Raw genomic sequence first — 26346 nt, forward strand, 5'->3', positions numbered from 1 at the left:
GTTGGGGGTTGATAGTCACGTTGCTGTTCTTTTTTGCAGGGGAGTGGGTTTGAGGTTTTTCTTGAATGACATCCATGGTGTTTCTTTGTTTCATGGCTATCTGGAGAAGATGAATCTCAGAGTTGTACTTTGATGATAAATGAATGTTTGAACCTTTGAATTCCTGATGGCTCAGTGTGGAAAAGAGGTCCCTGTTAGGACCACCGTGGGTTTAATCCCTGACTTGTGCTTTTGGGATGACCTCAGTTAGGCCACTCATTTGATTTCAGGTTGGTCAGAGGGACAACAGCTCACCAAACTTGCATGTAGAATGATTTTCAAAGCCCTGCACAGAAGGAAGGTCCCTGGGGGCGAGCTAAAGGAGGACTGTAGGAATGGAACCCAGGATGATTAGAAAATATATGTATAAAAGAAAGGAAAGCTCTTGTTTTATTAAAAATGATTTATTATTGCATATAGCCAGCAGTAAGTTCCACTACATCGATCTTAAAACTCAACAAAAAAAAAGCATTACACAGAAAAGTTCATGTTGACCAGCTCTGTGTGTTGTGTGAGATCCTCAGTGCAGGACAACGGAGGTGTAGTTAGGGTTGGACATCCTGGGAGGGTGTGTGCGGGTCACAAAGTTCAATGCGCCACAGCCTCACACACTTAGTACTTGACACCCCCTGTAGAAAGGGGGAGAGGCTCAATGGTTTCTTGGGGGAGGGTGGGGGTGAAGAAGGCTGAAAAGCTCTCGCTGCAGGTGACCCCTTCCATATCTTCTCCTCCTCCCCCTCAGCCACACCACACCACCACCCACTGGGTTATTCCAAGTATAGATCCCTTGGAGGCTGAGCATCACTGGGAACAGGAGGCGGAAGGCTGGTGGAAGAACGATCAAAATTGGAAGGGGGCATTCGCTGTTTTAAAAATGACCAGTGTAATTGTAGATGGCAAAACAGATGTAAACTGTACTGATTATCTGCATGAGCTTCCTTCAGAATAATAAAGGCAGGAGTAGGGCGTCTGCCCAGAGTGGGCAAAGCTAGCTCACCCTCCACTGTAATCTGAAAGTGACAACATGCTGTGAATCTCAGGATTTCCAATATTTACATTTTGCTTTCCTTTCCCTGATATTCCAGGTCTGCACTTGCATGCTGTCCCAGCACGAGCTGTCCTGGGAAGGACGAGGCAAAGACTGCAGCACCCATGGGCTGGGCATTGAGGGGAGATTTTGAAGAGGTATACAAAATTACAAGTGTTATAGATAAGACAAATAAAAACAAGCTTTTTCCACTCCGGTTGGGTGACACCAGAGCTAGAGGTGATAGATTAAGGGTGAAAGGTGAAATCTTTAAGGGGAACCTGAGAGGGAACTTTTTCAGTCAGAGAGAGGTGCAAGTGTGGAAGGAGATGTCAGCGGAGGAGGTGGGTGTGGGTCTGACTGCAACATTTAAGAGAAATGAGGATAAGCGCATGAATGGGAGAGGTATAGAGAGCTATGGTCTAGGTGCGAGTCAATGGGACTAGGCAGGATAACAGTTTGGCACAGGCTAGATGGGCTGAAGGGCCTGTTTTTGTGCCGTAGTGCTCTATGCAGGTGGTAAGGTGGCTATATGTCTCTACCAAAGGAGGCATAAGGTGCTCCTTCCCCCCACTAGCCTACAGGTCACCCTCGGACAAGGTGAAGACCTGCTTGGCCCCTCGATCAGGGTCACGTGAAGCCATGGAAGCAGGTGTCCCTGAAGAGTATTGACAATAGCTGGGGTCACACATCTTGTAAAGACAGAAGACAGCAAAGGCAAACCACGTCTGTGGAAAAATTTGCCAAGAACAATCATGGTCATGGGACACAGCCTACGTCATACGACACAGCACATAATGACTGTATGGGGAAAGGGGAAAGTAAAATATAACTCGGACCACAGACAGCACTCCTCATTTCAGAGCTGGATGCCAAGCTCTCCATAGCAGAACAAGAGCCCAATGTCCCAGAAGTTTGCCAGCCTTACAAAACATAATTTTTAAAAAAGTTCCTGAACATGAAACCATTGGATTGTGGTCGTGGCTGACTCCCCAAACTTACAGGTTGCTAATAGGTGATCCCTTCCAAGAGGACCACAACCTTGCCGTGGTTTGGAGGCTTGCGTGCCTCAGTGACCTGGAGGGCTGTGTTGGCTGGAGTCAGGGTTTTATGCTTTGAGGGTCACCCACACCAAACAGGTCAAAGGATAGAGGCCAGACCAAGAGTGGTCCACCAGTCCTACAGGATCGGGGGTTCAGCTCAGGGTTAACGACCCTGACTGGTCAAAAAAAAATTATTACAAAAACAGCAATGACGAATGCTCCTATATCTGTGTGCGACAGTATGACAGAGATGGAAGACCTTCATTGCAACCCCAAGCACCATTGGCGTAATGGGCAGTAAGTGAGGAAGTGAATAGGTGATTACTGATTAAGCCTACCACCATAGCACCTCAATTGTACTGGCACTGGGTTCACCCTGCAGCTGAAAACACTCTGAATTGCTCACTCCACACACATGAAGAACCCAGCATGTTTGGATTCCGGTAGATTTCAGAGCATTTGTCACATGGTGTCTAGTTTTACTAAAAAAAAACAAGTAATGTAGACCACTTGGCTAAAGTTACCGCTAAAATGAAAGAGTTGTGCTCAAGCTATATGATTGGCTGTTGCAACTCAGTCTGACAAGCTTTAAGTTTCCTTCAAGGAGCTTCACCCCAATTAGTCACTATATGTTTAATTTTGTTCAGATCCTGCCTGAACAATCAATTAAAAAAAAGAATTCTTTGAATTGAGCTTTTCCAATCCATGGGCACTTGTGTTAGGACTAAATTATCCAATGTTGTGATAGATAAAAAAAAATCATTTGAAGTTTTGGGTCCTGCCGATGCAAGGCTAAAACATCCAGCAGTTCTTCGATTTTGAGAAATGATATTATCTAGCTGCTTTTTTGACAAATGACTTCTTTGGAAGTTCTATGAATGGACCTTATCTACGGATCTGTTCCCTTAACCTGATACGTGAACAATTTGGAGAGATGAGGAAGATCTTTATTCACTAAATTCCAGTTTGCAGGAAGATTTGAGGGGGCCAGGAAACTGTTGGGCTTCTCTCTGAGCCCAGATGGATTTAGAAGCAGGGGTTCAAAGTTGGCTTCAAGTATCTAGTTATTGTTGTTGACCCTCTCTGCACCCTGTGGTTTATTGGGCAGCATGTTTGCCATTTCTTTAGCATTTTCTGTTTTTTTGTGAGGCTGAGTTGCTAGCTCGATGCTCAACCCAGCACAGATGGAAAACGAGCAAGGAGATGGCCGGATTCGAACCCAGGACCACTCACTTCGAAGTCTGAGGCAGATGCCGTTACACCACCGGCTAGCTGTAAGTATCAAGCTGGGTGGATGAAATTTAGTTAATAATGAGGGAGATTGGTGGCAGCACAACTGAAATATTTCTAAGTTTAAGTTAACAATGAAGTTTTGACTTGTGGGTGACCTGACTGAACATTCTTCCAATTTAAAGCATCATCTCTGTTAATCAAGCCCACAATTGTTTAAGGTGGTTAAAGTAAGCGCTATTTATATAGTTTAGATTATCCAAGTTTTATGTTAATTATTTTCCTCTTGATATAGAGGGAACCAAAGTTTAATCTTACAGGTGTGGGGTAACATTAAGAGAAGTAATAGAACCTTGCTTTTTTTCCACAGTTTATATTTTCCTGAAAAAGTTTCTCTTGCATATTCTACTATTGAAAAATATGTTTTTGAAAGCATCTGCTTGAAAATGAGTGGCATTGATATAAGCTGAGAAAATTCTCTGTGTGGGCAACATTCAAGTAATCCTTGCGTCAATCTGATATTGATTCGGCCTGTGGTTGGTCGGTTAGAGAGCTCCGGTGTCACTGGGCTTCAAGATCAGTGGGGTGTCCTCGAGGTCCTTGCAATGATCAGCAACACTGGATGATTCACTTACACCCTGCTCAGCAAACTTGACTTCCTTTGGCTCCTGGCCAGCAGCTTCACCTGCTTTGTCTGAGGCTGCATCTGCATCAAAATGTGGTTTATCAGCAGCTTGGCTGGACGGCTGTTGCAAGCTGTGTCCCAGGGCCACTCCAGTTTCCAACTCCATTTTATCCTTCTCCTTCTCTGCTCCTTCAATCCCTCCCTTCTTGTCTTCCTGCTCTGTTGATTTTTCATTCCGGTCCTTTTCAGGCTCTCTGGCAGTGTTGCTGTCAGACATCTGGCCTTCCTCATTGGTTCCTGCCTCTGGACCTGTCCTGTCCCTGCCCTCCTTGCCCTCCGCTTGATTGGGCTCTCCCTTTCCTGAGGCACCGACCTCTTGCCTCTCCTCACCCTTGGATGGTGCCTTCTTTTTGAGGTTGTGGTTCGCGGAGAGGATGTCGCTTTGCAGCTGCTCCGTGGAGTTGACCGTGTCCTCTCTAGGCTCGCCACTGACCATCCCAGTGACCTCCTCAAAGTTCTTGCTGGAACCCCTTTTGTCCTGCTCATCCACGTACTTTTTTGTGGGGAAAGAGGACGGGTAGTAAGCCGAACCCTTGCGTAGCTTCGTGAATATGACGGTGCATACAACGATCAGCAGTAAGACCAGAGTGGCTGCAATAATGATGATGAAAACCATGTACTGCGAAATAAACCCCATTATAATTGTGCTGATGAGGGGAGGCTTGGAAAGGGTAACGTCAGGGAGGGATGTGTAGTTTACACTGGTCATGCCAACTTTTGTTGAGACTTCACTGTTAAAAGATGACACATTGGCACTCATGACTTCAGCTTCAGAAGTACCAGATGCTTCTTTAGGAGACATCAATGTACTGTTGGTAGCATTGAAGGGGGGCATTGGCGTACACCGGCCCATGATCGCAAGAACAAGCTGTAATAAGATCAACCAAATGGCCATTGTTGACTTCCACAGGCGGGTCCAAGGTCTAGTGAAGCAGGAAAAGAACAAAGCAGCAGATTAAAATTTAAAGAGTGCATCTATATTTGTTCAAAGCAATAAATACCAGGAAAGGCTCATCAGTGAGACAGCATCACAGGGGAGAGAAACGACTCAGAGTTTAGGCAAATGTGTTGATGAAAGTTCATCAGCCTGAAACAACAGCTCTATTTCTTCTCCAAGGATGCTGCCTGGCCTGCTGATCAGTTAAAACATTTTCTTTAAGTTTTATTGCATCTGTAGTATAATACTCTATCAATACTTTTGAAAAGGTCCTGAGATTAAACATTGTAGTTTTTTCATTGGGAAGCTGCACAGGCATGCCTCAGGGCTGCGTTATGGTAACATGCTGAATTACCTGGTCTCAGCTGGGACGAAGTTTGTTCTCACTTTCCCAAGCAGTCCTCGATTAAAAAGGTGGAAGAAGTTGATAATGAAATCCTTGCTCCTTTTTAAGGTGTAAAGGCTGTATTTGAATGCAGAACAAATGGTACAGCACAGTGGCAAACCTTTGGCCCACAATGTTGTGCTGAACTAATTAGTGTGACAATGCCTAATTAAACTAATCCCTTCTGCCTGCACATAGACCATATCGCTCCAATCTCTAAATATTCCAAGTGTTGAGATATTGAAGTGTTGGGACATTGAACTGTTGGGATGGGCAGTAGTTTTTGTGATGGACTTCAGATCATCACGGGGGGGGGAGGAGGGAGGGGAGGGGGGAGGAGGGGGAGGGGGAGAGGGGGAGGAGGGGAGGAGGAGAGGAGGGGAGGGGAGGAGGGGAGGGGGGAAGGGGAGGAGGAGAGAGGAGGGAGGGGGAGGGGGAGAGGGAGGAGGGGAGGAGAGAGGAGGAGAGAGGGGAGGGGGAGGAGGGGGAGGAGGGAGGAGGAGGGGGAGGAGGAGGGGAGGAGGAGGGGGATGGGGAGGAGGAGGGGGAGGGGAGGGGGAGGGGGGAGGGGAGGCTTTGGGGATTTAACATTTCCTGTCATTCATTCTTTGGGGTTTTTCTTCTGTTTTGTGAATGTCTGTGAAGAGTAAGAATTTCAGGTCGTATACTGTGTACATTCTCTGATATTAAAAGGAACTATTGAATATTCATGTGCTTATCTAAGACTCTCATAAATGCCTCTACTGTAGCTGCCTTCATTTCAGGCCCATCACAACCTGTGTAGAAACTTTGCCCCAAAAATTATCTTTGAACTTTCCCACTCTCTCTTTAAATGCCTACATTTATCATTAAACATTTCAACCCTGGAAAAGTGATACTAGCTGTCTACTGTATCTATGCCTCTCATCACTGTATAAGCGTCTATCAGGTCTCTTCAGCTGCTGCTGCTCCAGAAGGAAAAAAACCTCTCTTCACAGAACATACCATCTAAGCCAGGCAGCATCATGGTAAATCTTTTGACAGACAGGAGGCAACGAGTGGGCATAAAGGGGGGATTTTTCTGGTTGGCTGCTAGTTCCTCAGTGTTGTTCCTTAGGGTCAGTATTGGGACCGCTACTTTTCACATTGTTTGTCAATGATTTGGATAATGGAATTGATGGCTTTGTGGCAAAGTTTGCAGATGATACGAAGATAGGTGGAGGGGTAGATAGTGCCGAGGAAGCAATGTGATTGCAGCAGGACCTAGACAAATTGGAAGAATGTGCAAAAAAGTGGCAGATGGAATACAGTGTTGGGAAATGTATGATAATACATTTTGGTAAAAGGAACAATAGTGCGGACTATTATCTAAGTGGGGAAAAGGTTCAAACATCAGAGGTACAGAGGGACTTAGGAGTCCCCATGCAAGACTCCCAAAAGGTTAAGTCTGTGGTAAAGAAGGCAGATGCAATGCTGGTATTTATTTCAAGGTGAATAGAATATAAAAGCAAGGAGCTAACACTGAAGCTTTGTAGACACTAGTCGGGCCGCAGTTGGAGTATTGTCAACAGATTTGGGCCCCGTATCTCAGAAAGATGCGATGTCATTGGAGAGGGTTCAGAGGAGGTTCACGCGGATGGCTCCAGGAATGAAGGGGTTAACATATGAGGAGCGTTTGGCAGCTTTGGGCCTGCACTCACTGGAATTTAGAAGAATGTAGGGGGATCTCATTGCAAGGATTAGATAGGGTGGATGTGGAAAGGATGTTTCCATTGGGGATATCCAGGACTAGAAGGCACAGCCTCAAATCTGAGGGGCAACCTTTTAGAACAGAGGTAAGGAGGAATTTTTTTCAGCCAGAGAGTGGCAAATCTGTGGAATGCTCTGACACAGACTGTGTTGAAGGCCAAGTCCGTGGGTATATTTAAGGTGTAAGTTGATAGTTTCCTTATCGGTCAGGGTATCAAAGAATATGGCGAGAAGGTAGGTGTATGGGTTTGAGTGGGATCCGGGATCAGCCATGATGGAATGGCGGAGTAGACTCAATGAGCTGAATGGCCTAATTCTGCTCTTATGCCTTACGATCTTATGATCTTCACAAGTCCTGGTTATGAGACCACTGACGCCAGGCAGACAATCTCTGAAGGGTATTGATAATGGCTGGGATCACCCATCTTGGAAAGACACTGCCCAGAAGAAGGCGATGGCAAACCACTTCTGTAGAAAAATTTGCCAAGAACAATCATGGTCATGAGACTGTGGTTGCCAACATCATACGACATGGCACGTGATGGTGATGATAATGATGACATTGAAACATACAGTGAAATACGTCATTTATGTTGATGACCAACACAGTCCAAAGATTGTGCTGGGGGCAGCCCGCAAGTGTCCCCATGTTTCTGGCACCAACATAGCACGCTCGCTCTCTAACCCTAACCCGTACATCTTTGGAATGTGGGAGGAAACAGGAGCTCCAGGGGGAAACCCGTGCAGTCATGTGGAGAACGTTCTTACAGTCATCAGTGATAACACTCCTTTCAAAGTCACGGATTCCTTTAGATATTTAGGTGTTATAATCACTAAAAAATATAAGGATCTTTATAAAGCTAATTTTGTTCCCTTGATGGATTCTATGAAATATTTATTTAGTAGATGGAACCCACTTACATTTTCACTTGTTGGTCGCATCCGTATAGTCAAAATGATGATTTTACCAAAATTTTTATATTTATTTCAGAATATCCCTGTTTTTCTGACTAAGAAGTTTTTTGATCGGATTGATTCTATTATTTTATCTTTTATTTGGAATAATAAAAGACCAAGAATTAGTAAATATCACTTACGAAAGTTGAAAAAGGATGGAGGTCTCGTTTTGCCTAATTTAAGAATGTATTACTGGGCTGTTAATGTGCGATACGTGTCCTTTTGGTTACACTGGGTTGATAAGAACGATCGGCCAATTTGGGTAGATTTGGAATTGAAAGCTGTGAAACAGTTTTATTTAACCTCATTATTGGGAGCTGCTTTACCTATGCAATTAGCTAAAGTTGCCAATTTAAATTTATATCCTGTGATTAAGCATTCTTTACAAACTTGGCTCCAGTTCTGTAATATTTTTCATCTTAAAAAATTTAAACTTTGTAGCTTAATCTATTGAAATTACTTTTTTAAGCCTTCTTTGAGTGATCCAATTTTTTTACTTTGGAAAAATAAAGATATTAATTCTTTACTGGATTTATTTAAAGAAGATAGACTGATGTATTTTGAACAATTAGTTGATAAATATTCTTTTTCATACACTTTTTATAATACCTTCAAGTTAGACATTTCTTACAAAAATATTTAAGTAATTTTCCTTACATTTTGGATGCCTACTTGTTAGATACTATTACAAGTATGAGCCCTTTAATGAAGGGTTCCGTTGGAAGAATTTATAATTTACTATTACAATGGGATAAGCGTCCTTTATTTAAGATTAAACAAGATTGGGAAAAGGAACTTAATTTGACTTTTATGATGGAAGACTGGATGCAGATTCTGAATTTGGTTAACTCTTCTTCGATTTGTGCTAGTCATTCACTGATTCAATTTAAAATTGTACATCATTACTATTTGACGAAGGAGAGATTGTCTAAAATGTTTCCTAATGTTGATAATTATTGTGATAGATGTAAAACTGAGCTACACTGACATGTATGCTTTGGTCTTGTTCTATACTGGAACAGTTCTGGAAGTCAGTTTTTTCTACAATTTCTAAAGCACTTAAAATTAATTTACAACCTAACAAATTAACTGTCTTTTTGGAATAATTCCTCAAAGTATCTGTGGTGTTTCTTTGTCTGACCAACATATTATTGCATTTGTTACATTGATAGCTAGGAGGGCTATTTTGTCACAATGGTTCTCTCAAGTGATGCTATGTCTTAGTTTGGAGAAAATTAGAAGTCGAACTTTTGAACCTATGTTTGATTTTGAGAAAAAATGGGGTTAATTTGCTCGTTACTATCATTTGAGTTAATTGATAGATTTCCTCCATGATCTAATTGTAAATATTTGGTTTTTTTCTGGATGGCAGTTTGATGTTTATCTTTAGAAGCTTTTTGTATGGCGCATGGCTCCAGGGTTGAACACCTAATGGGGTTTTTTCTTTCTCACTTTTTCTTGTTTAGTAGGGGTTTTTTTTGGTCACCAAAATTTTTTCAATCTTTAAAATACTATTTTTTTTCTTGAGACATTGTAAGTATTGCCTACTTCGATGTACTCTTGTTAATTTTAGATAATAATACTAAAAAAGATTTGAAAAGAAAGATGATGGCTGGGATCACCTATCTTGTAAAGACACTGCTCAGAAGAAGGCGATGGCAAACCACTTCTGTAGAAAAATTTGACAAGAACAATCATGGTCATGAGACCGTGGTTGCCAACATCATACGACACGGCACGTGGTGGTGATGATAATGATGACATTGAAACATACAGTGAAATACATCATTTGTATTGATGACCAACACAGTCCAAGGATTATGCTGGGGGCAGCAGTGTCCCCATGTTTCTGGCACCAACATAGCATGCTCACTCTCTAACCCTAACTTGTACGTCTTTGGAATGTGGGAGGAAACAGGAGCTCCAGGGGGAAACCTGTGCAGTCATGTGGAGAATGTTCTTACAGTCATCAGTGGAAATTGAACCCCGACTGATGATTGTGGCTACTGTAAAGCATTGCCTAACCTCTACACTACTGAGCTGCCTCTACTGTTCCCTGCTGCATGCCTTGCGAATCTTTGAAATTCAAAGTGAGTTTTATTATCAAAGTACATATATGTCACCATATACAAGTTTGAGATTCATTTTCTTATGGGCATATACCCATATATAGACTGACATCTTTTTGGGGAGTGAAATCTGCTGTATAAACTTGGTCAGGTCTATATGTGACTTCAGACCCACATAGTGGTGGTCACGTAACTACTCCCAGAAGCAGCAAGTCAATGCAAAGGCAGTAATCAGCATTAAATACTGGTCTGGCAAGCAAAATCCAGATACTATTTTGGCCATGGTGTGAAATGGGTGACAATTTTTCTTTCCCCATTTTGTTTAATCACAATTGAAGTCAATTAAAATAAACAACAGCGAGAACTCAGTTCCAAACAGTGTGTTGTAGATTCATCGAAAATGCGTGGAAAATGCTTGCTCTTATTGCTGGTGACTTCCGATCTGTCAGCATTCAACACATGCATGTGAGCTGAGAAATAGTTGTGGCCAAGCAGAGACACAAAAAAAGCCAAAGAAACACAAGCCAATAGAATTTATAGGTCAGCTGAAGGGGCAGCCAATCAGGACCGAGGCAAGCAAACAGGTTGCTATATAAATGCAAACCCTCCCAGAAAGAAGCACCTTGACTGGTGATGAAACGTCTGAAAGCTAGTCGCCAAATGCGGTCAACACTGCAACATCAAGTGAAACCAATCCAACCAGAACGAAGGACCCTCACAGACACTGGGCTGCAGCAGAGTCTGAGCTTCTGTCTAGGTGTATCACCGTGTAGAACCTCGGGGGCCATGGGGAAAGATGAAATCTCTCCACAGTGTGTCCTCCACATACTTGGACTTAGTGGCCCGTTTCAGGATTATCCGTCCTTTAGGACTGTCACTTGCTCAGTCTGTTAGACCAACAAAAAGTGTTTGACGAGAGCAGAAAATGAGAAAATGCCATGGTCTCTGGGGACTCTGCTATTGCTTGCACGGTGGGTGGGTGGTGGGGGGGGGGCATTTGATGCTTTGGCCGGAGCAAGTTGGGGGAGAGGGGGAGTTGATGCTTTTGCTACTGCTTGTGTGTGGGAGGGAGGAGGGGGGCTTTGGGGTTCTAACATCTTCTGTCATTCATTCTTTGGGTTTTTTTTCTCTCCATTTTGTGGATGTCTGTGAGGAGTAAGGATTTCAGGTTATATACTGTATACATTCTCTGATATTAAATTGAACCATTGATTCCTATAGTAACCCTAACCTAACAGAAAAACAACCTAATCTGGTCACAGTTACTTTATCATTTGGGGCCGGTGAATTACTTACTATCAATCTTCTGTGTGTTGTTACGAGAGTCATTAATAATTGTACTTTGCCTGCACCTGGAGAGTGTGCACTGAACCGAACTCCTGACTGCCCATTTGGGCCTCCAGTGGCCAATAACCAACAGCCTGAGTTAAAAATAATATTTTAAACAGCAGAGTTTAAAATAATGCTGAGGATGGATGGTGGAAACTGGAAGCAGTCAAAAGAGAAAAGTGAAAACAAAGGCATTTCAGAAAAGTTTAAAGCCACAGGGCCTGGACAAATAAATGTCCTGAGTCATAACTCAGTTTCGCTCTTCACTAAGATTTTCCTGCTTTCATTTTTGATTTCCAGCATTTGCAGTTTCTTGCTCCCGGAAGTCCCAATCTCTGTGCCATGAATTCAACGACACAGGGATACTCTACAGCAGCTCCTGATCTGGCGGACAGACAGAAAATTTGAAAGGGAACAAATTTCACTTGCAAATTTAAAATATACACAGGAGCCTTGTTTGTCTTTAAGAAATCACTGAGCGATATGTCAAAAAGGAGACTGTTCAGCCCAATACGTGTGTGACAGACTGTGCATGGGAGCAATCCGACTCATCCCACTCGGAGGCAGTTTTCCATATCCCCGAAGCTTTTCCCATTTCCTTCAGATAATGGGGTGCATGATAATGTAGCGGTTAATGCAACAGTTTGCAATGCCAGCGATTAGGGTTCAATTCCCACTGCCATTTGCAAAAGATTTGTACGTTCTCCCCATGACCGGTTGGTTTCCTCCAGGTGCTCTGGTTTCCTCCCACATTCCAGAGATGGATGGATTAGGGTTGGTAAGTTGCCGTCCGACTGTCTGGGTGCATGAGGCATGGTGTGCCCAGCATAGCCTCAGACAGTATTGGTCCTTGATGCAAACAACGTATTTCACTATATGTTTTGATGTATATGTGACAAATAAAATAATTTTCTATCTTCTAATTCTAATCCAATTCCCTTTTTGAAAGTTGCACCAAATCTGTTTTCTACCAGGCAAGGCGTTCCAGGCCCAACCACGCTGTGAATAACTAAATGTTTTTCATGCCATTGTAGAGTGTCACGCAGCTGAGTACTGCGGAGTGAATCATCTTGTGTCTTATGTCAGTCTCCTGCCCGTTCCTACAGTTTGAAAGTCCATCAATACAGCCTTGAATAAAAGGCACAAAGGACGGTGGAGACTAATCTGGAGCAAGAAGAATGTGCTGCTGGAAGAACCTGGCAGATCAGGCAACAATGGATGGTCCATGTTTCTGATTGACTCCCCCTCTTCCTCTACTGCCTGACTTACTCAGTTTCTCTACCAATATGTATTTCATTCAGCCTTCAATAAATTCAGTGACTGAGCATCTACAGTGGTGTAGAAGAAATATTTACACAGTGAGTAGCTCAGAGATAGAGCCAAACAAACGGAGTGGCAGCAGGCCATTCATCCCATCGAGACTGTTCTGCCGTTGAATAAAATCCTAGCTGACACAAGAGACTGCAGATGCTCCAATCAGGAAAAACTCACAATCTGCTGGAGGAACTCAGTGAGGGGAAAGGCGAGTTGATTCCTAGCCCGTGCTGGAATCAGGAAAAACACACAATCTACTGGAGGAACGGTGAGGAGCAAAGGAAATATCAAGGTTTCAGGTCAAAACTCCTGCACCAGGACCAGCTGATCCAATTCCAGTTGATTTAACATCCACATTTCCACCTATCCCAGTATCTCTTCACAAGCAGTACTCGGATCTATCTAGCATCCGTGCCTTTCTGTTCCCACTGCTTTAGCAAGAAGAAAGTCCCAAAGACCAGCATCCTAGTGATTCATCTGTCTTTAATGGTTGATCCCTTACCTTTTAACGCAGACTACCAGTTCCGGATTCTTTCATAGGTACTCTCCACACCCACCCTGCCTGGATCTCTCACTATCTTAAACAATCTTATAAATGAAGTTGCCTCTCACTTTTGTGGGTACATGCCCAACCTGTCCAAACGTCCCTCATAGGCAACTATCTATTTCATATATTAGCTCAGCTGAACTGCTTCCAATGTACTAACATTCTTCCATAAATAAGGGACTAATATTATATGTGTGTGTGGGTGACAGGGTGGAGCTGCATCTCTACCAAAGGTGCTCCTTCCCTCCGCTATCCTGCAGGTCACCCTCGTGCAAGGTGTATCACCTGCTTAGCCCCCGATCAGGGTCACGTGAACCCATGGGAGCAGGTGGTGGATGGTCGTACGAGCAGCTGGTGCACATCACAAGTCCTGGTTATGCGACCACTGATGCCAGGCAGACAATCTCTGAAGAGTATTGATAATGGCTGGGGTCACCCGTCTTGTAAAGACACTGTCCAGAAGGAGGCAATAGCAAACCATTTCTGTAGAAAAAAATTGCCAAGAACAATCATAGTCATGGAAAGACCATGATTGCCTATGTCATGGCATATGATGATGATATATGTGTGCACACGTGTGTGTGTGTGTGTGTGTGTATAATTATATATATATAATATATACACACACACAGTGTACAGAATTTCCTGGTCTCATCTCACCAGTGCCCAGTAGACTGTATTCAATTATATTTCATTTTTCTAATAATAAACTATAATATTCTTTTTATTCATCTGATTACTTGCTGCACCAGTGTACTAGCCATTTTGGGGTCATGCACTGAGATGCCCAGATCCCTCAGTCTCTAGAAACTCTGTAATCTTTCACCCTTCGGATAAGACTTGTTTTTATTTGGTCAACTTTATATTTTCCTACATGGAATTCCATTTGCCAGATCCCCGTGCTACCATTCAGCCTATCCATATCTCTTTGGACGACTGACTTCCTTACCTATACTGTGTTGTTGCGAATATTAGCAACCACATCTCTGGAGCTTCATTTACATTCGTTGTACAAAGTTATGTCTGCGGCTCTGCTCACGGTGTCACATCACCTCATCGTCCCGATCAGAAAAATAGACACTAGTTCACTGTTTCCTGTCCAGTCAAACCTTATTTTCCACCCAGGAGCTCGTATACTGGGGCAGCATGGTATCTCAGTGGTTAGCACAATGCAGTACTGGCAACAAGCTTGGCCATCTTGGTCACCAATCAAAGTGAATTTACAGATTATGGGATGAATTCTTTGGTAAAGTGAATATTCCCATTGTGCATAAAGAAAATCCACTTGGATGAGTTAGCAAGTGCCCCGGGGTAAAAGGGACTACGATTCCAGACTACAATCTCGGCATCCCAGGACAGGAAGGAAGAATAATTAGAGGAAACCAATCCCCAGGAGGCTGCTACCTTGTCAGACACCGGATCAAGTGGGATTTCTCACATTCTTGGACAGCGCTTCTGGGAAAACAGCAGCACATATGGTTTTACTTCAGATAGCCAGAGCAGATTTAAAAAAAAGATAAATTGGATCCCAAGCTCAATCCGTTTATTTTAGCTTGCAGCAGATCTTGTTTTCTTACTTAACTTGAGAAAAGTGGAAAATAAAAAGACCACACAAAGCTTGGAAAATGATTTATTATAAAGCCCCATGCTGAGTTGTAAATGGGCCTCGAAGCACCAGGAATTATAAAGGGCCACTCTTCAGAAAGAAAGGTGAAAAAAGGTCAAAGGTTTGATTAATTTAGTAGAAACTGTCATCATCTTTCTGCGAATCTGTGGAGCTATAGCAGATTCCAAACATTCCAGGAGGCCAGCTTGGCGATGTGACCACACAGCCAGGATATGGTTGTACGGAATATCCCCATGATAAGTCCAAAACACCTTAAGATGTAGGAGCAGAATTAGGCCATTTGGGCCATCGAGTCTGCTCCACCATTTCATCATGGCTGATCCAATTTCCCTCTCAGCCCCAATCTCCCACCTTCTCCCTGTATCCCTTCGTACCCTGACTAATCAAAAATCTATCAATCTCTGTCTTAAATATACCCAATGACTTGGCCTCCTGTGGCAATGAGTTCCACAGATTCACCACTCTCTGGCTAAAGAAATTCCTCCCCATCTCTGTTCTAAAAGGATGTCCCTCAATAATGAAGCTGTGTCCTCTGGTCTTCTAGAAAACATCCTCTTCAAGTTTACTCTTTTGAGGCCTTTCAACATTTGATAGGTTTCAATGAGCTCTCCCCTCATTCTTCTGAATTCCAGTGAGAAGAGGCCTAGAGCTATCAAATGTCCCTCATATGACAAGCCTTTCAATCCTGGCATCATCTTTGTGACCTCTCCGAGGTCATCCTTTCTTAGATAATGGGCCCAAAGCTGCTCACAATACTGCAACTGAGGCCTCATCAGTGTCTTATCAAACTTTAACATTACATTCTAGCTTTTATATTCTAATCATCTCAAAATGAACGCTAACATTGCATTTGTCTTCCTCCCCACTGACTCAACCTGCAAATTAACCTTTAGGGAATCCTGCACAGGGGCTCCCAAGTCTCTTCTGTGCCTCAGGTGCTTAGATCGTCATGGTTAATATTTTCATTTGACCTAGTGAGGGAGGAGGAGTTAAAAGAAGGATAACACACGAAACAGAGAGAAAAGGGATAGGAGGGTGAGTGAGCACAAGGGGGAAAAAATGGGCCACAATAAAATAAATGGTGTCACAAAAGAGAGTGGAGAAAGCTTGTGTGTGATAAAGTAAGTGGGGAAGAGACAAATCAAGCGATTAGGAAAGATGGAAGGAAAGAGACGGAGAACCAATGAAAGAGAGCAGTGAAAGAAACAGGAAGGGAGAAGATTAGCAAGGAGCAAATGCTCAAGTCATTATAGAAAGAGCAAAAAATAAAGGGGCGACCCAGAGACTTGCTTACCGGATAATGGCGGATATTCTGTGATGGACGTAGAATGAGAGGGAGTAGAGGTGTCACTGAGAAAACAAAAGAAATAAGAACACATCTAAGAGGAATGAGCCACGGTAGCACAGTGGTTAGCACAATGCTATTTCAGCTCAGGGTGTTCCCGAGTACAGAGCTCAATTCCAGCACCGTCTCCAAGGAGTTTGCACATGAACACGTAGGCTTCCTCTGGGTGCTCTGGTTTCCTCCCACAGTCCAAAGACGTGCGGGTTAGTAGGTTAGTTGATCTTTGTAAATTGTCCTGTGACTAGGCCAGTGTTGCTGAGCTTGTTGGACAGGAAGGGCCTGTTCTGTGCTGTATCTCTAAATAAAATGGAACTGATAATTACTGAGACAGAGAGAGGAAAAGGAAAGAAGAGGAGTGAGAGGGGGAAGCAAATGTAAAATAGGAGGCAGTGCATACAAATGTTAAGTAGCGTTCTACACTCCAACACATTATTAAACTGTCCAGAAATTTCAACCTGTGCAGTGATAGAATATAGATAAATTTAATGAAGCAGTCAAGGGGACAGGGAGCGACTGGGTAAAGGAGAGTAGTAGGGGTGCTTGGATCAAGCCAGTTGACTCCACAAGCAATGGATCTGTGTTGGGCCACTAGTGTTTCAAAGGCTGTAGCCAAGCACTTTCTGAATAAGCTATCTACACAAAACAATCATCGGTTGTCTACCTCCAGAGGATATACAAAGCCAAAAGGCAGCAGAATGCAAAACCAGATCTACTTCTGCTTCCCCAACTTTGAAGTGGAGTCTAAAGACCAATGTGTGACTTAAAGCAAAAAATAGAGAGATTTATTTTAAGCCAATTAAGTTGATTTCTATAAAATTAGTTCAAAAGTTGAAAGCAGAAATATGTAGTGTACTAGTTAGTCCTAAATCATTCTGTTATATTTGACCTCGTAATGTTAATTAAGCTCCTCATTTATTGTGCAGCTGGGGGCTTTACCAAACATTACTAATGACCTTTGTAAAGACAGCAATATATTCTGAAGATTTTGTAATTTACCTTGTAGAAAAAAATAAGTATTTTAACCTCCCTGTTGATACTTGTACTGAGTTGGATACTTGCCTCTAAATTAAACGTTTTTGAGAAACGCGCTTTAGGACAGGAGAGGAACAAATGCTTTCATTAATGTAGCTGGGATCTTGCATTGCAAGGTTTAGAATGTATTTAGATGGAGAGCAAAGTTTTAGAGAGATGTGGGCCAGTTGCAGGCAAGTGGGTAGACAATCTGGTTGGCATGGGTGAATTGGGCCAGGGGCCTGTTTCCCTGCTGTGAAGCTGTATGGTTCCATGAATCATGCTGATCGTACTGCTGGTCAAGAGACCACTCAGCCCCTAAATGAATGAGGCCTTTATCGGAACTCTTCAATTATTTAATTATTCCGTATTTAGAGATACAGTGCGGTAACTGGCCCTTCTGGCCCAACGAGCCCACACCCCCCAATTACACCCACCTGGCCAGTTAACCTATGGTCCTGTAAATCTTCCTAACGTGGGAGGAAACCAGAGCGCCCAGAGGAAACCCCGCAGTTATGGGGAGAACGTACAAACTCCTTACGGAGAGCGTCGGTACTGAATCCAGGTCACCAGCAAGGTAATACTGTTACGTTAACCTCAATGTCACTGTGCCACCCCGATCGATTGGAATTAATCCCAATCAATTATCGTGCCATAGCTCAGAAAAAGTTGCCTTAATAAAATAAAAAACCCTAGCGATACATAGCAAGCACAGATGAGCTCAGTCAATCAGACGAAACAGGGGTTTGATTCAAAAATATAACACAATAACCATTCTGTAGATTGGGAGGCACGAGTTCACAGAATTGTGGAATCTCAGAGGAAAGAAGAGGTCTTGTGGTTGTGTTATCTCTGTCCAGAGAGTTGCTAAGCTTAGTCCCATTCCCCAGATTCAGTCTATGAGGGTACACTGAGCCTGTTAATGAGCGTTGCTGGGTTTCATTCTTGTGGAATGTCTCATCAAGAAAGAATCCTGGCAATTAAGACCACTTACATGATCTGGAACCCTTGAAGAGCAATAAGTAAAGAGACTTTCACTACTACACCGCCTTTCACATCCTCAGCATGTCTTGAAACACTCTGGAGATTCTATGCAATATGAAAACGGATCATGTGTTTTGATGATGCTGATCAGTGGTGGTGGGGTGGAGATACGTCTCTACCAAAGGAGATGTAAGGCGCTCCTTCCCTCCACTAACCCGCAGCTGACCCTCAGACAAGGTGCAGCACTTGCTTAACCCCCTGATCAGGGTCAGGTGAAGCCATGGGGCAGGTAGTGGCTGGTTGTATAAGCAGCTGGTGCACATCACAAGTCCTGGTTACGTGACCACTGACGCCCGGCAGACAATCTCTGAAAAGTATTGATAACGGCCAGGGTCACGAATCTTGTAAAGACACTGCCCAGAGAAGAAGGCAATGGCAAACTACTTCTGTCGAAAAGTTTTCCAAGAACAATCATGGTCACCATGATCGCCTACAGCATACAACACAGCACATAATGATGATGACGGTCAGGTGTAAATGTAGGTATAATTCTCTTCCTTTTCCACAGGACCTCTTATGACCCTCTGGCAGGGCAGATAAGGCTGCAGTTTGACGTCCCTTCCAATTAGTGACATCTCCGTCAGAGATTTGAGTTCAGACCTTTAGGATGGGGTGTAACCAGCAATCCTCAGACTCAGGGAAATGCCTGAAGCCTCTTTACTTTTTGCACGTGATTGACACAAAATTGATCCCTCCTGGAATTCTCTGTGCTTAATAAGGATACAGTTGCACTGACAATGAGAAAGGTGTGGGACTAGTAATTTGCTCTTCTAAGAAGCTAGTATTTACAAAGTGGACAGAATTGACTCCTTCTCCAAAGCACAATTCTAAGTACACTGTGACTGTGCAATATACCTGCAAGTAGAGCTAGAGCATTTTCGGGAATCTAAGGAGATTTGGATTGTTGCAGCCTCAGTGGACACTTCAGAAGATTGCAAAATGCAAGCCTTCTGGGCCTGGGGAGGTAGCAGCCTACAGATTCATGGGATCTTTGAAGATTTGTCCAATAGAAAGACTGAACAGGGTATCTGTTTAAAACCTCTGAGATTTCCTGGTTCCCCATAATTAATCTGGCTGCTTCGTTCTCATAGTTTATTTTCTATCTCCTTTTTACCATTTTAATTTCAAGTTCATGTTTATTGTCATCTGACTGCACATATATACAACCAAGTGAAACTATGTTCCTCCAGACCATGGTGCACCCACAAAACATAGCGCGTAAACCAAAACATTATCATAACTAATATACAAAATATTGTCTTTGCAAGTTAAAATTTATCCTAGTTTTCAGGTCCACTGCCAATTTTCACCTCTTAAGCAGTTTTCTTTCAACTAATACCCTCCCTAATTCCTTGGTTAGCCAAAGTTAGTTCATTCCTCTCTTAGAGACTTTCTTTTATTTTGGGATAAACTCTGCTGAGAGTTATAAATTACCTCCTTAAGCTTCTGCCACCACTTACCTATTTTCTTCTATTAGACAATAGACAATAGGTGCAGGAGTAGGCCATTCAGCCCTTCGAGCCAGCACCACCACTCACTGTGATCATGGCTGATCATCCACAGTCAGTAATTAGTAATAATTATTAATTATCAGTAATTATTCTATCTGCTCAATCCACTTTAGCCAACTCTATCCCTTTAAGTTAAATTCAGTTGTTTCCCCACTTTCTCACTTCCGAGCTGAATACAAAATTATATCGTGCCATGATTACTAATTCTAGAGGATTTTAAGGTAATTTATCAAAGCTTCTTCATTAACCATGACCAGATCCGAAGTAATCTATTCCCTAGCTGGCCCTATAATGTATTGTTTCTAGAAAATTATATTGAGTGCATTCTGTGAATCTATTTAATTACTTGAAGATTAAGGTTTTCTACAGTTAACGTGTGCTTTGTTTACATGCTCCATTACTTGTTGATTTGTCCCTTTCCTCCAGGGTGGCCACTGTTTGGGCATCTATACACCACTCCTACCAGTGTCGTCTTTGTTTTCCTGTTTTTAATCTCCACACAATAACACTCCACATCTTCCCTCCAAGTCATCGCTCACAACTATACTTGTTAGCAATGATAGCCCACCACCTCTCCTTCCTGTATGTCCTTCTTAAAAATCAAGTATCCCTGAATATCAAGTTGCTAACTTTGATCCACCTTCACCTTATCTCCATTGTGGGTATTAGATCATGCCTGTTTACTTTTAATTATGTCATTACTTCATGTACCTTATTACAAATGCCTCATGTATTAAGATACAAAGCCTTTGGGAATACCGTTTTGTTTTTTACTTTTGCTGTGCTGTGGCCTTCGTGTCCTTTCAGCCTTGATCTCCATGCCTCTGTGTTTGCGTTCGACTCTTTACTTTCTGTCCTTGTGTCTCATTCCCTACACTTCCGGGGTAGTTCTCCACCCCCTGCCATTCTACTTCAAACCATCCCCAGTGGCACCAACCACCATGAGGACATCAGTCACACTCCCGCCTGGGTCTTGCTCGTACAGGGCCCACCTTTGCCAGGACTCGTTCTGGCGCCTCACAAACGTAAATCACTTCCTCCTGCAGCAGGTCTGGCCCGTTGCCCTGTTGCACTTCACAACTCACTAACACTTGTCACTGCAACTAATCTTTGAGGTCCTGCCTTTTAGTTTATCCTAACTCCTAGAATTCATTTTTCAGCCTTGTTCCCTCTAACTGGTCAGAATGCAACCTCTCCCTTCCCCTTCAAAATGTTCTGCAGCCGTTCCTTAATACCAACACCAGGGGGCAACACACCGTGTTGGACTTACTCCTCTGTTCATTGATACCATCCGTCTCCAGAAGTGCCTGTTCTATGCTGTATCACCAGACAAATAAATGAAATATTATCCCTCATCAGTATCCCAAATAATGTATCTGTTTGGAAGTGTATGGTGGCAGGAGATTCCTGCATTATCCACCTTCCCCTACCCTGCCTGGTGGTCACCCATTCCTGCCTTGCCTTCATGGAACTGATACCCATGTACGTCTCAGTGGCATGGATGGTCCACAGTGAATTGGGCCTGTATTCACTAGAATTCAGAAGAATGAGCGGGGGCCTAGTTAAAACCTGTCGAGTGTTGTTTCCTACGGTGGGGAGAGTCTAAGACCAGAGGACACAGCCTCAGAATAGAGGGACGTCCATTTAGAACAGAGATGAGGAGGAATTTCTTTAGCCAGAGAGTGCTGAATCTCTGGCATTCGTTGGTGCAGGCCACGTCGCTGAGTACGTTTACGGCAGAGGTGGCTAGATTTTTGATCAGTCAGGGCATGAAGGGATACGGGGAGAAGACAGGAGTCTGGGGCTGAGAGGGAAATGGATCAGCCATGATGAAATGGTGGAGCACACTCGATGGGCCAAATGGCCTATTTCTGCTCTTATATCTTATGGTGAATGCATCTAGATTGTAGCTGCAACTGGATACACTTCCTACACAAATAGTTGCCACAGTCCCTGATTTCCCACATTGGATAGAGGAGCTCTCCATAGGCCTGAGATTCACTGCCATCAACAACCCTTAAAGTGAAACACCTTGTACTTCTTCCTTTCCTCCCCTCACCTTGATCTAACCTCATCCTTTTCCCATTCCTGATGAAGGGTCTGAGCCCGAAACGTCTACTTTTCCAGAGATGTTGCCTGACCTGCTGAGTTCCTCCAGCACTTTTGTGTGAGTTGTATCCTCTACGCAGTCGTATCCTCTACCGCACAACTGTCACACCAGCATCCTGTTCATCTCCACCTGCAATCTATGCTTCAGAGCCCACAGTCCTGTCTGCTAATTTAGAAGCCTTGGTTTGTTCCGCCAAGTCTAAATCTAAACAGGCAATTGCCCCAACACTGGTCCCCGGGGGATGCCACTGTTTGCCTTCCTCTAGATCAGAAAGCAACGATTTAACACAGCCTTCTGTTGTCTGTTTCTCGGCCAACTTCTCCTTTTTACCATGTGTTTGTGAAACCTGTCGTGTGTCGGATCTTATCAAAGGCCTTCGTAAGTCCACACACACCGCGTCAACTGCATTACCCTCAACGTGGAAGTAAGTGAATTTGTGCTGGAGCAAATTCTGGGGAGGAAACAACTTACAAAGAAAGGCTGATTGAGGAAAATGCTGTCGAGTGGAGTATAATTTCAGAAAACGTGATGTTGTTCACCTTGGAAGGAAGAGCAATTCTCCAGGAATATCAGTAAATGGAGAAAACCTGCAGAAAGCTGCAGTACAAAGGGATCCAGGGTTCTTGTGCATGAGAATAGAAACCCAGCCCACAAGCACAGCAGCAACAGAGAAGGCGAATAGGTTATTTCAAGGGGTTGAATTTCTAAGTTTGGTCGTTTTACATTTTAGCGATAGGTTCTTCCCCTCCAGCATCAGATTTCTGAATGAATCATGAACTCATGAGCACTACTTCAATTCTGACATAAGACACAAGGCATAAGATATAGGAGCAGAATTAGGCTATTCAGCCCATCAAGTTTGCTCCATGCACCATCATTATGTGCTTTGTTGTATGATGTAGGCGATCATGTTCTTTCCACGACCATGATTGTTCTTTGCAATTTTTTCTGCAGAAGTGGATTGCCATTTCCTCTTTCTGGGCAGTGTCATTATCAATACTCTTCAGAAATAGTCTGCCTGGCATCAGTGGTGGCATAACCAGGACTTGTGATATGTACCGGCCGCTCATACGACGATCTGCTCTCTTGACCTCACATGACCCTGATCGGGTGCTAAGCAGGTGCTACACCTTGTCCAAAAATGACCTATAGGCTAGTGGAGGGAAGGAACACCTTACACCTCCTTTGGTAGAAATGTACCATCATGGCTGATTTATTATCTTATCCCCATTCTTCTGCCTTCTCCCTGTAATCTTTTGACATCCTTAGTAGTTAAGAACCTATTAACATCCACTTTAAATATACCCAATTTCTTATTATAACTTACAGCAATTTTTTAATGATTGCACTGTATGGCTGCTATAAAACAATAAATTTTACAACTTCATTCTGATTTTGGTAATGTACAAGATGTTTCTGAGCCTTTTTCTAGGGTCAGCAAGCAGTTTTTGGCCTCCTGTCTAAGTAGAGATATTACTTCACTGGAGATGATTATAGAGATATTATTTCATTGAGATGGTCCCATGTATGAAGGATTGTTCTGTTGGGAAGGGTACAACAGCTGGGGCTCTCCTCCTCGGAATTTGGAAGAATGAGAAGAGTTTCTTTTTTGAAACATGTAAGATTCTTAGGAAGCTTGTCGGGTAACCGTTGAGAGAATGTTCCCTCTCGTTGGAAGACTCGAGCGCATACAATCAAAGTTAAGAAGTGATCGTTTAAGACTGAGATGAGAAAGGGTTTCTTTTATCAGAGGGTTGTGAGCCTTGTGAACTCCTTGCCACTGAGAACTGTACGACACAATTCTTGAGTCTGAGATGGATTTTCTATCTGTAAGAGAATTAAAATTCTGGGGAAAGGGCAGAAAGGTGGACATGAGTAATGTTGGATCGTCCAAGATCCTGTTGAATGGTGGAGCAGAATCGATGGGTGGAATGGCCTCCAGTTCCTACTTAATGTTATAAATTGGAGAAAATCAGGAAATAGGTCCAAGGATGCTCATATGATCACATAATTTGCTATTGAACTGACCAACATGAAGCCATTGTATTTAGAATTAAACATTCTGCTTGTTTAACAGACGGACCAGATTTTCAGGGTACAGCTTCTGTCAGGACTGTTGTTCAGAGCTGAGCTGGAGACAAGGGAGAAATAAAAGCAGGGCTAGCTGAAGAAGAAGGCAGGTGAGATCAGAGGGTACAGAGTATGCCCAGGAAGGTTCTGGGATACTCATTTATTGACCATTCAGATGGGGTTCTTGCTTCCATTCTAACCCCAACCGCTCCCTTTGGTTCACCAAGACCTAACATCAGGGAATGGCAGTAATAATGGACGAAGCCAGCAAAGATGGATAAGGAGCAGCTGCACTCTCCTGGGGCTTGAAGTGACCGGGAAGCAATATCACTTTCCAACTGCCCGCTCACCAGCTTCACAATCTTGCCTGCATAGCTGCTAGGAGGTGGCAAGTGAAAGATCCCCAGGGATGTTGTGAGCTGTGTGACGGAGTCACTGGCTCCTCTTGGTAGTCAGCCTTTCATCCCTTGGCTTCTGAGAGTGGCCAACAGAAAGAAATCCAAACAGGTAAAATTGGACAATCAGCACAAGGCCTCTGTCTCCTTCAAATAATCTGTGTCCTGAAGGCCTTCAGAAGACCTCCAAAGGTAGCAGAGATGATTCACCATGAACATGGCAAGGTCGGGCCACCATCCCAGATCACCCCTGTAACGGCCACTTGAGAAGAAAATCTTGATGCATCAATATGGAAACTGATTTTCCCAGTGTGGTTCACTGGCCCTCTTCACACCTGTATCTGTCTCAAAGTGTTTAACGTGCCTGGAAGCTTCTATCAATGATCTGGCCAGTGGTTATTGGCCTCGAGTTGAGGTACAGCGTTATGCTGTTCTGTGAGCTTTCTTGTTGTGCTCAGTCACGAGCAACATGATGTTTCCCATTCTACCGACCAGAAGATGCAAAGGAAATCAATCTCTCTGCAGGTCAAGGTGTGTTTTATCATGAAATATAGTACCCACTGTCTGGGTCTGATTAGGTGGACTAACTGCATAACCTCAGTCAGTTTATCTGACAGTTTTTACAAGCAAAGAACAGAAGACAATGGAGAGAGACATCGGAGAAGAGGCAGTGTGGGAGGAGAGGGAAATGAGGGAAAATGATCCTCGAGCCGAAAAATCTATTTGAGAAGCAAAAAGGGAGAGGGGTAGGAAGAGAAAGAAGGACAGGAATGTGTGAATAGAGAGAAACCAGCATGACTGAAAGAAAATGCAGCAAGAAATGAAGGAAAAGAAAAAAAACATTTGAAGAGTCCTTGAGGCAGAAAATCAAAACAAAGCTAGAAGGTTGTTCACTCCTTTCTACCTCCTTCCAGCCATTTCAGATTTCTATCACTCAGTCTGTTTTTTAATGCAGTTTACTAATATCCTGGAGAGCCCTTCTTTATGGTGCACGATCACCATTGCCCATCGCTTGCTAGTGGCTGAGGAGATATTTCAGTGAAGAACAATGCCCGATGAAGACTTCTTATAAGTGGGAGAATCATAAAAAGTGATTCACAATTGACTTCATAATGTTCCTGAACAGAGCAGAAGGGAGTGTTTCTAGCCATATTTAGCTGAAAATTCATATCTTTAAGTTTGCAGAACGTCAAACAGAAATTGAAACGTGGGGGTTGAGGAGAGGAGATGGTAAACAGCAAGAAAGAAAATTCTGTAAAGTGTTTTCTTTCCTTCTGTGAAACACCATTGCCAGATTAAATCAAGGCTGACTGTGCAGTAAACTTCATCACAGTGGTCAAAAGATAATTTGTTGCAGCTGGAGACAAGGGATAGAGTGAGAGAGAGAGAAAAAAATCTTTGCTTGTGCTGTAGTTCATAGCGGTTCAAACAAATACCATTATCAATTTAAACTTACCGTGTTGAGCTACTGGTTTGGATGAAATAAGCGTCCTCTCAGCAAGCGGCTTCTACGAAGGAGCTCTTGGAGGTAAAGGACAAAGTTGGCAGAAGTCACCGTACTTCTCAGTCTTTGGTCTTGCAATAGCTTCCTCTTGTGTTTAATTTCCTCCTGCCATCAGTTGGGAATAAGGCTTGTGATCTCTCTCCTCTCTGCTCTCGTTCTCTCTTTCTCTCTCTTACTCGCGCTCTCTCTTCCTCAACAGATTGTTTTCATTAGCCTGGAGTTTAATGTGGGGAGTGCGCTGCGGGGATGCAATATTCTTCAGCAGCAGACTTCCTGTCAGACCTTTGTCCGCTGCACTGAGACCAGAACGCTTGCTTTGTGCAGCTGAGGAAACTGTAGGGAGGGAGGGTGGTGGGAGGGGAGACCTCGAGGCTGTGTAACAGAAGAGTCTAAGCAAAGTGAATAACTGGTTGCAAACAGAAAAGATAAGCAGGAGCAG

General features: G+C 43.3%; 1 protein-coding gene across 2 annotated transcripts; it reads right to left on the reverse strand.

Annotated features, from left to right (window-relative positions):
• Positions 1-427: 427 nt before the first annotated feature.
• LOC140190841 (uncharacterized) lies at positions 428-26346 on the reverse strand. Of its 2 annotated transcripts, XM_072247726.1 has the most exons (3): positions 25860-26346; positions 16212-16267; positions 428-4947 (listed from the first exon to the last, which is right to left on the reverse strand). In XM_072247726.1, the coding sequence occupies exon 3, from the start codon at positions 4917-4919 to the stop codon at positions 3885-3887; it is 1035 nt and encodes a 344-aa protein (XP_072103827.1). In that variant the 5' UTR covers positions 4920-4947; positions 16212-16267; positions 25860-26346; the 3' UTR covers positions 428-3884. The 2 variants fall into 2 exon arrangements, with proteins under 2 accessions (XP_072103827.1, XP_072103826.1); XM_072247725.1 differs by lacking the exon at positions 16212-16267.

The sequence above is a fragment of the Mobula birostris genome, chromosome 31 (genome assembly GCF_030028105.1).
Source record: "Mobula birostris isolate sMobBir1 chromosome 31, sMobBir1.hap1, whole genome shotgun sequence".
Classification (NCBI taxonomy): Eukaryota; Metazoa; Chordata; class Chondrichthyes; order Myliobatiformes; family Myliobatidae; genus Mobula; species Mobula birostris.